This window comes from Ylistrum balloti, unplaced genomic scaffold, assembly GCF_031769215.1.
Source record: "Ylistrum balloti isolate Yb309-2 unplaced genomic scaffold, AGI_CSIRO_Ybal_v1 Utg370018, whole genome shotgun sequence".
In the NCBI taxonomy this organism is placed as follows: Eukaryota; Metazoa; Mollusca; class Bivalvia; order Pectinida; family Pectinidae; genus Ylistrum; species Ylistrum balloti.
In genome coordinates, this window is record NW_026782087.1 from 469,376 (window position 1) to 480,325 (window position 10,950).

General features: G+C 38.6%; 2 protein-coding genes across 2 annotated transcripts; both read left to right on the plus strand.

The window, feature by feature from the left end:
- The first annotated feature begins 660 nt into the window (after positions 1-660).
- LOC132548557 (acrosomal protein SP-10-like) lies at positions 661-1,059 on the plus strand. The gene has a single exon (XM_060212419.1). It carries the CDS (start codon positions 661-663, stop codon positions 1,057-1,059), a length of 399 nt encoding a protein of 132 aa, XP_060068402.1.
- Positions 1,060-8,914: 7,855 nt separating this feature from the next.
- Positions 8,915-9,625, plus strand: LOC132548540 (dynein light chain Tctex-type 5-like). Its single transcript, XM_060212403.1, has one exon. The coding sequence runs from the start codon at positions 8,915-8,917 to the stop codon at positions 9,623-9,625; it is 711 nt and encodes a 236-aa protein (XP_060068386.1).
- The last annotated feature ends 1,325 nt before the right edge of the window (positions 9,626-10,950 follow it).

Below are 10,950 nucleotides of genomic sequence, written 5' to 3' on the forward strand. Positions count from 1 at the left end.
ATACTCTAAAAATGGTCAGAAGGTACCGAGGGTGGAGTACAGGAAAGTTTCTACTGTCAATTATGTCAGCATTGGTTGCTGGGATCTTGTCCTGTCCGTGGTAACCTCGTCTTAGGTTTTGAAGAACTCCTTGTAAACAGGATTTTAATCTGTCTGGATTGTCCATTTCTATGGAATTTCATTTATGAATTTATTCAGAAACAGAGTCTTTGGAGTCCTGAAGTATTTTAAGTGCAAGTTTTTCTTTTAATGAAACTGATATTCAAAATGTCTGTCAAATATCTTTCAACACTACATGATCAAAACAGTTCAACACATGCATGTATACCGAATTACCTAAAACGTCCACAGTCAAATGAATGACCATATCTTGCCTTTGGGTCCACAGTCAAAGGAATCACCTTATCTCACCTTTGGGTCCACAGTCAAAGGAATCACCTTATCTCACCTTTGGGTCCACAGTCAAAGGAATCACCTTATCTCACCTTTAAGGTCTGCGGTCAAAGGAATCACCTTATCTCACCTTTAAGGTCTGCGGTCAAAGGAATCACCTTATCTCACCTTTAAGGTCTGCGGTCAAAGGAATCACCTTATCTCACCTTTAAGGTCTGCGGTCAAAGGAATCACCTTATCTCACCTTTAAGGTCTGCGGTCAAAGGAATGACTTACGCCCAGCATCTAGTTCACCTGATAACTTCAAGAGAAAATCTTGTTTATGTTCTGGAGTCTGGAGAACATCAAGAGCTGTCTCTGGAGTCTGGAGAACATCCAGAGCTGTCTCTGAAGTCTGGAGAACATCCAGAGTTGTCTCTGGAGTCTGGAGAACATCAAGAGCTGTCTCTGGAGTCTGGAGAACATCCAGAGTCTGGAGAACATCAAGAGTTGTCTCTGGAGTCTGGAGAACATCCAGAGTTGTCTCTGGAGTCTGGAGAACATCAAGAGCTGTCTCTGGAGTCTAGAGAACATCAAGAGCTGTCTCTGGAGTCTGGAGAACATCTAGAGCTGTCTCTTGTGTCTGGAGAACATCAAGAGTTGTCTCTGGAATCTAGAGAACATTAAGAGTTGTCTCTGGAGTCTGGAGAACATCCAGAGCTGTCTTAGCATTAAGGGTGATCATGTTTGAGCCCATAATTTTCAGGTTGTTCTTTCCTGAATATCATAAAGAAAAAAAATCTCAGTAGAAATAGTGAATTTGAAAAAAAAATCTGCTGCACCGAAATCTGATGGCGATTTAACAATCTGGAATTATTACGAATTGTTCTGAAGTCAATGTCAAGGTGATGAATAATAAATTACACCCACCGAGCCATTTTTTCTAGTAGACCAATTACAGCTTTTATGAACCACTTTCGTGCTGTTTGACCTTTGTGTAATCGGATGTGAGTGATGCACAAGAATAAATTCGAAATGCCAAGACGCCATTAATGCTGCTTTGTAACCCATGCATCAGTCTGTCTCTCACTTAATGAGAAATGGAATAGGAAAGAGACACCCAAACCGTTAATGAAACTTTAAACCGAATTCAAAATCGATGAAACCATGGGCAGACGAGGAAAATAAAAAAATTTGATGAAGCGTAATTTGAACGTACGTACGGAGAAAGGGACATGGTGTCTTAAGATGGTAGCTGTATTGTGTTTCAGCATTAACACCTGGTTTGTCATTCAATTGTAAATAATGACAGACACTCTAAATGGTAGCAATTAAAAGGAAACGAACCCGATCCAACATATAAATAAGAACATAAACCAGTCACCACCCTTCACACCACACTTGGCAATAGAACGATTATTAACTTTATCTCATTTTGATGACCTTGAACTTTGCTATCCGTCTGAATTAATCGACACCCTGTTCTGAAAAATTCCCATAAGTCGACATACCCGATATGTCATATGCATGAAATGAAATTTACGACATGTGAAACTTTGACTGGACGAAATATGAGGTTTGTATCGATCCCGGAAAGTACCTATTTAGATAATTCAATAAATAAGACATATAACATCAGAAAATCGGTAATATCATACCATTTTCTTATCAATTTATACCATCTCCGCGTTTTCACAAAGTATGTCCACAGTATACGTTTTAGAATAGCTCTCCTAACGAAGGAATGAAGCTGTTTGTAATGCTGTGAAAACGAGTGAAGTTTAATGGTTGAGATTAATGTCTAACGTTGTCTTTTATTGAAATAATGCCATGTTAATTTTGATATCGTGATACAAATACTGATAAGTTCGTGGATCATGGCTTGGTTTCGTGATTGTTCGTGCCTGTGATTACTAATTGAAATTGTATTGTTTTACTTGGAATAAAATACAATACTTTTTTCGATTTTCTGCTCTCGACGGGAGTACATTGTCTCGACCTTGCGACATCATCGTCGAAAACCCACAAGACTCAAACGACAGAGCAGAGTCACGTGAGTCTCCGGCGATGGTACGACATAATCTTCCTCGGAATTGATAGAAGTATATTGAAATCTCACATTCCACCAGATAACGGCATGGGTCTCAAGAGACTTTTGGACGAACAAAGGAAAACTCTCATATCTGCTCTAAGTATTGTTACTTTCGTACAGTGAAATATACAATCAATTCGATCAAAATTGATCACGTGATGTATCCTAGTAACACAGAATATATTTAATATACAAGTATATAGATCTATCACAATGTAGTCTATAAGATACGAAAAGAGTAGCCAACACACATCCCTATATCTTAAAGTTGAACATCGTGATATAGTATTCGCAATATGTCTGCAATAACGAGCATTAATTACGTTTCACGTCAAATCAATGTTTTTTATTTATATTTCCTATGCATGTTGCTGATCTTAATTGATTGCTCATTGTAGACAATGTAATTCGTCAAGTGAAACAGCTATTTTGACAACTGTCATTCCCACACTGATAACGTAATTGTCACGTGTTTTATGGCATTTTATGGTACCTTAAAGCTCGCTTCTTTCAGGTTGGTTTATATCCTAACATTCCTATCCTTATGTAAATTACTGAAAGGCCAATTAATAAATGTCTCCACTGACTTCAGTTTTGTGTGAAAAATATAGTGAAGGAAGTGTTCTCATGACCATTTGAAATTAGATAACACTGTTTTAATAGTTTATTGTCACTTGAACTAATTATCGTCGTGCAAAATTATATCGTCTTTTGATAGTTAACAATGGTAGTTATATTTGAATGTGTCCGGGGAAGAAGGGATTCATTCGATTCCGAAAACAAAAACGCACTTGCCTGTTTGCAAGAAACCTGAAATGTCGTACGCATGAAAAAAAATCAACCATTTGGTTTTAAGTTTCCTTAATCCAAGGGGAATATATGCTTCACATCGGGGAATATGGACTCCTTTTCTTTGGGTGGGAAAGACACTAGCTTGTGAGAGGAAACAATGGACACCAAAACGGAGGTGTTTGGCAACTGAGGAAAATTGGGAAGAAAAGAGAGAGAGAGAGAGAGAGCGAATCCTTCTCCCATACGGACACCATTTAACAAAGGTTGGTCTGGAGCTAGGGTAAATTCTCTTAGGAGCAAAAAAAAAGCACAAGCAGGCGAAAAATTGGGCGTTAAAGTCTACTCCTCTTGACCAGATGAGTATATTTCAACTAGATATCCATTATGGTTTGGTCTTGTTTTATATTGCTGGACGTTCTGTCAACAGCTATTAGAGTGTTACCTTAGGGCGAAGTGAGAGCTTGTGTTGAATGTGTGTGCTTGTATGGTGCAGAGATATGTTTCTGTAAGCCTACTTGTTGTAGTTCCTCTAGTAGGATACCCAACCCAGCCACATACACTGAAAATGACAAGCATCCTTTGAGGTGTATTATTCAGAACATGTGCTAAAGCCAACACAATATATCATGTTACAGATACGTAACAGATATTCAGATATTGTATTTAGTAAGTCAATGTAGGTGAACATTCCGAATCATTGGACTCGACGCTTAATTAGAACGCTATCTGACGCGCCAGGGACTTCAGACAAACCTAGCAAATCGATTCTATCTGGTTCCATCAGTACAAACGAGTCCATATCTAGTGTTTCAATGTCCCGAAGCACTCTGTCTTCCAATACTGGTTCCGTACCTATGGAATCAACTACCGGCATCCTTTCAGTGCTAGGCGCCAACTCGGCCAGGATCGAATCTAGGAATATTTTCGTTCTCCATTTATATAAACTATCGGATGTATTCACTTTTACAGCGGGAAACGCCCATTTTATGATGACAACATGTGGTATGTACCTGGTGTTTGTTGATGTTGGAATGACTTTGCAAACACGACGGTGGATGTATTAAGGAGGAATAATACTCAGATTAAACCGAAACTAACATTTATTTCATCAATTCATCCCTGTCGCATCATAATATCTCATTGTCTTTCAAGTCAGAATTCCAAAAAAGAACAAATGGATTTAATCGAATTAGGTTGTATCCCACGCATTATCCCACCCTTACAATATCTGTAACAAGGTATTTACGTCAAACCCACCCCCTTTACAATATCTGTAACAGGGTCTATACGTCAAACCCACCCCTTTACAATATCTGTAACAGGGCCTATACCTAAAACACAATCCCATTTACAATATCTGTAACAGGGCCTATACCTAAAACACACACCCTTTACAATATCTGTAACAGGGCCTATACCTAAAACACACCCCCTTTACAATATCTGTAACAGGGTCTATACGTCAAACCCACCCCTTTACAATATCTGTAACAGGGCCTATACCTAAAACACACACCCTTACAATATCTGTAACAAGGTATTTACGTCAAACCCACCCCCTTTACAATATCTGTAACAGGGTCTATACGTCAAACCCACCCCTTTATAATATCAAATTCGAAATACGAAACAGGTCTACATAAGTAAGCTTGCCATTTAACACCGTGTTAAAAACACGGTGTTAGATTTGTACAGCGAGAATGTTTGTTACACGATTATGACAAATACGTGTTACTATTATACTTCTCTATTTTCTGTAGGAAAGGTTGAAATAAATACGAATATATTGGCTCGTGAATGGACACATTCATTGCGAGAAATTAGACGTGTCATAATAAGAATTGGGATATATTTGTCACGAAAATACAAAACCGTTCATACCGATCGCCGATCGGACTTCAAGCGATGTTATGTCAGCTTAACATGTATGTTAAAGTCAAGTTTTTGTACAACAAAGACATTCCTTCTGAAAAGGGAGTTATTTTATGTGTGAGAAATACACTTGAGATCACAGAATTCACGCCTCAATGAAAATATTGGCAATGGTTTGTTTGGCACAGCCAACTATCTTTCTTGCCATCACACGGTCATCTAATAAGTCGTGTCTGTTAAAATGGTGTTGCTTCTTCTTGACCACCGAGGATTTCGTGAAGTATCTATAGATTACTTGAATTAAAACTGGCTTGCCACCTACCAAGTGTTGAAATATTGATTTGAATAATTCAGCGGCACATTGGTTAGACATGAAGCCCTACAACAGCGAGAGTTAATGCACCGCTACACGTGGTCATATCTGGCCAGTATATTTCCATTTGACAGGTGCTTAACGCAGGTGCCAGTCCATTATTGTTATGGTATGCTATTATCATAAACATTCGAAATGGAATGTAACATGCAACAAAAAAAGCATGTAAAACTCACATAGTCTGGTTTTTGTGTGCACGCAAATCCTCTGGGAGTTTACCGTTCATGTGAAAATCGCTTTTAAAGAATTGGGTTACAGGAACGAGGACATCTAAATAAGAAACATTTTATAATAAAATCGAGGACAAAGGTAGCTGTTTTCTTTTTTTTTCGTTTACGTGTCATTTAAAAGTATACGCATATACCCGGATCTACCGGTATGGCATGGTAAATCGAGATCCGTGTATCACTTACACTTCATTTTCTTTCATCAGTCTAGTGCAAATTTGTGAATTTCAAATCATACCTTTTTTATCGCTTTAAAGTGTGTGTGCTACAAATGTAATGTAAATATACAAATTAGTTTATAGATAGCCATAAACCTTTAAACCACTTAAAATCCATAATAAAATAATGCTTTAAATGTCATGAAGTAAATCTACTGGATTGACGATGATATATGGATCACGATTTGATGACAGAATCCTTTGGACGCCTGTAAGCACTGTAAATACGCAGTCTTAATCTTAGCCTATGTATCAATATTCCCGGTCAGCTTTCATGAATTTTCTCAAGTCAACCGTGACTTAATGTTGGGCGTCCGAGCTCTATTTCATCTTTTATGAACAACCGTGTTATTTCTTCACCAATCTAACGTCTAGTTATAGATTTATCTTATACCATATGGTTAATCGTCTCCGCAACACTTTGATAGGTTCTCTAGAAACAGGGACTAACAACCAGGAGTTGTCGGGTGGCACAGGACGGATGTGAAAAGGTAGCGGCTCACCTTCCCGACCACGTGGGTTAACCCCGTGTACTCTAGATTACTCCTGCATTGTTCCCTCGCGCACATCCATCCGGGCCAACAAGAGTGATTAATATTAGCTTAAGTTGTTGCTTTTGTTTTGTTGTTGTTTGTTATTGTTGTTGTTGTTGTTGTTGTTGTTGTTGTTCTTCTTCTTCTTCTTCTTCTTCTTCTTCTTCGTTTTAGAGTCAAATTTTCGTCATTTGTACAACTCCTCCAGGCTTATTGCGGTACTGCGGTAATAGCTGACATTGGTAAGGTGTTCCCTGAAGGTTCTTCGGAACATACTTCATAGGTCTTACCTTGATGATGTTCTTTGGAATGTGGTGTTACCATGGTCAGTCATTAGCAGGTAGTTGGCCTTTTGACATAATTATATTTGAGAAGAGCTGTAAGTGTTAAGAACATTTTCTGCACGTCCAGAATATCAATATAATTACTTTGAATCTTCTTCCGATGTCCAGTTGCCATATATGGCCGATCACACTTATCATGGGCGATCATTTCCTCCACCTATGTTGCAGACCCCTTACACGGACTCGGCTGGTGGGACCTCTCGGTCCACACAATCTCTTGCCTTTGTTGTGCAGAATATAAGAGATTTCCGTTGACTTTGATCACACATAACCCGTAGTAATATTACGTTGTACCTGAGATAGGGTTGGAGCTGAAAGGCGACAAAACCCTTCATTTTTACACAGGAAAGGCGGGTTGAGAAAATCCCGACTTTATAAGTAAGAATGAAAACTGACATAATATGGTATTTGTTTGGTACAGTACAGTCGTTCAGGGCATATGAGCGGATTCTCCTGAAACCTTTGTACTTCGACGTATTGTTTCAGTTTTTGTTCCTAGCTCACTGTAGCATCGGACCGATGGAGGCTGCTGCATCGACAGAACCAGAGGGACCGTGATACTGTCTGACAGTGGCAACGTACCGAATACTGGGCACATGTAACACCAGAGGCAGAGACAACACCAAACCAAGCGGAAAGCGGACGTTAAACACGTCAACCAACAAAACAAACCGATAGTCAAACAGACCGAGGACCATCCAGAACGAATTGTGGTGACAATGTTGGTCTGTTGCTTACAGTATACAGTCGTACAAGAACTTTCACGAACTTTTCAGACGATTCGGAGTTTTTCGACCCCCCGCCCCCTCCTTCCCCACTCTCTCTCTCTCCCCAATAACCAAATAACCACTACCAAATATAGTCGTCTTTTGTGTTGTTAACGAAATTCTGAATAACAAATACGAACTTACTACTGTCGATTCTTGTTCTTAGGATGTTTGGCATGTTGAAGGGTGACTTTATGTAATTCTATACGATGACTAGATAAGTATTACAAGGATTTTGACATTCCTGTGTGTAATATCGGTGCCTATCGCTTTATCACCTCCTTTAAAAAAGAAACCCTGTCTACCGGCACCAAACTGTAAACACATAGGTTTAGTTGTCAGTTTGAGAACTTGAAATTACGACACATACTGCAAAAGTTTTGAAATACTACTACTCCTGCATACACAATTTTACATTAATTTTCCTTATTTCTGAATTAAAGCTAACAAGTCGGAGATGTTTAAGGCCATCGAGTACCGGTTTATATATGATAATCCTTTAGAATGTCCTTGAATACGACCAACCCTAAATACACTTCTCTTATAGAGCAGAAAATTAAACTCGTTAGGACAGTCCACCGCTACACATAACGTGATCGAGATGAATGTCGGCGCTTTAAAAACTCAATCTTTGATACATAATTGGTTCTCACGATTGCCCCTTCAGTCATAGTTTGTCACAATTCCACCTATTATGGTACATTATCGCCAGCGTTCTAAATAACGTTGTAAAGCCTGGTCACTCACTCTAACGATGAAAATTGATCTAAAAGGGGGCGGGGCAAATTGCTATATACTTCCGTCGCTAGTAACGCAACGGAACAATGGACACGCGGTCACCCGGGAGCGTTACCTACAATCCCGTCATTTCACTGATTTCATTTCAACACAACAAGGGTCGTCTATACTTCAGTGCCAAGTTCTATCGAACGATGTCGTGTCCGATTTCATGAGCGATAGGTATACCGTGAAAAACAAAGTTTTGCACGTTTCCATGCGGAAATAGGGATTGGAAGTCAATTTCACGAGATATGTTACAAGACAATCGTTTAAGCTAGAAGCCGTATGTGAAGCGTGAAAGGTATTATTGACATTACGTGTTAACTGGGGAAACGGTATTTGATCAGGACGTGGCGAGCCATCGAACGGACGGCTGGCTATTGGGAATAGAGACAAACATCACACACCCGCTGATATATGTGTGAACTCGGCTTACTTTCGGTTTATTATAGGCGTTCGATCATTTACTTGCTGTCTGTGTAAATACACATCCATCATCCGGCACTTACAAGCCTTTTATTATCGTATTGATATTATCCACACGATGGAGGGACAACTCAGTGCCGACAATTTAAAAGCACACAACGCTCACCTGAAGGAGTCGACTTTACAACCAGAAAGCGGTGTGACAGGTGGTACAACTAGTACTACCAAAACTTTAGGGACGAAAAAAATGGGGACTCCATCAAATAAGTTAAGTCTTAAAGACAGACTGACTCTCGGGGGAAATTCTTCAGTGGACGACAAGAAAAGTGATGCCGGAAGTGGTTCCAAGTTGTCCAGTAGTATCAACAGAACCAGATTTAGTCGTCTTCGGACCAAACTTAAGATGCAGAGTCTTTTTGGCACGAATTTGTCTAAGACAGGGTCAGAATCTGGACACAAACCAATCAGATCGTTGGAAAACACTTACAAATTAGAACCAGAGGATGGAACTCAGTTTTCAATATCAAACGCCGAGAAGATTATGACAAATGTGTTCGAGGCCTATCTGAAAGGGCGACAATATGACGCCAAAAAGTTTCGACTACTGTCAAAATCTTTAGCAGACATGATCAAGGAAAGAGTGAAGCAGAGCGGAATTGTTCGGTATAAGATTGTAGCAACGGTGTTAATAGTTGAGGACTGTGGTCAGACAGTTCGCCTGGGCAGTCGAAGTCTTTGGGACACGACATACGACAATCACGCGACCGTTGTTTTCAAAGGCGATGGATTTGAGGCAGTTGGGTCCGTTTACGCTGTATTTTTTGCCTAAATTGTTTATCTATGCAGTGTTAGTGGTGCTCGTCTTACGTAAATGATATTACACTCATCTAAACCATTCCGTCCGAACAAACATAAACAAAAGTCTGTTTTATATTCTTACAAATGTAATAACATATGTGGCTGTTGAAAGTGATTTTTGTACGTATCAAGACACTATTTATCGTTCTATCTTGTGAATGTGAACCGCAGAGAATTATATTTATCATATTTATGTGTTGATGATTAAATTCAAATTTTATGATAATGATGTGACATATACATACATATGAATGTTGAGTATTCCTGTGTTATTCGATGGTACTTTCCACATCTCGGGGAAAATTGTGAAAACAATGGATACAGTGCGTATTGTGATCAAACAATTAAAGTGATTAATGAATTAAGATGTGCGACGTTAAACGTTGTACAGGTTACCGTGGTGTGTGTGGGAGTGGCCCATCAGCGCAGTATAAATACGAAACTATGGTGGAATATATTTCCTTCTCGAGAAATATCATTTCCGAAATGGATATGTATTAGTAATGTGTATTCCTAAAGTGTTTGTCTAACAACACCGGTTTGTTGTCCGTAGGCAAATCATGCGAAGGATTTAAACTGACCGTAACCGGACAAATTGACCACTTCTCCCTCTGGCTATTACCAGTATGTATTATATATTGAGGTGACCTCATACAAAACCTCATCATTTATTTGCAAACATACTTAAATCTAAAGCATAAACACGCTTGAAAGTTAATCCCTAAGGTACACACTGATATACAGTGATCGATCGAATGGTTCAGAAATCACAATCTGGGGACTGTTGAAATGTGTATAAGTGAAAACTTGTGAATGAAGTTCAAATTATTTTTTTCAATGAGATCTATTTAAAATGTATTTCCGTCCATAAACTTTTTAATTAAAATTATTTAATTTTTTAAAAAAATTCTGTTATAATTTTTTTTTCAATGTTGAAAAGACATTGACCATTTTTTTTGTTTAATATGGCATTGTTGAAACATGCTTTCCTATGTAATCATGAAAATAAACAAATAGTTTATTTGAAAAATGTTTCGTAGCCATTAATGTATCCTCCAGGTGGCTATAGCTGATTTCTTTACTCTTTTGTAACCATGACAACCCATTGTGGCGGATAGACTTCTGATATAGAACGGATCGAAAATTGATCTATTTGATCAACTAATGGCTCTCAGTCTGCAAAAAGAAGACGCACTTTAATAAATAACACTTAGTGTATCATAGTGTAGATTCTACATATAGATAAACACTCTGGCATATCCCTACTGGGTGTATAGTAGAAAGTCTGTTTGATCA

Coding starts and splice junctions, on each gene's coding strand:
- LOC132548557 (XM_060212419.1), top strand. CDS start 661: ATGACTTACGCCCAGCATCTAGTTCACCTGATAACTTCAAGAGAAAAT.
- LOC132548540 (XM_060212403.1), top strand. CDS start 8,915: ATGGAGGGACAACTCAGTGCCGACAATTTAAAAGCACACAACGCTCAC.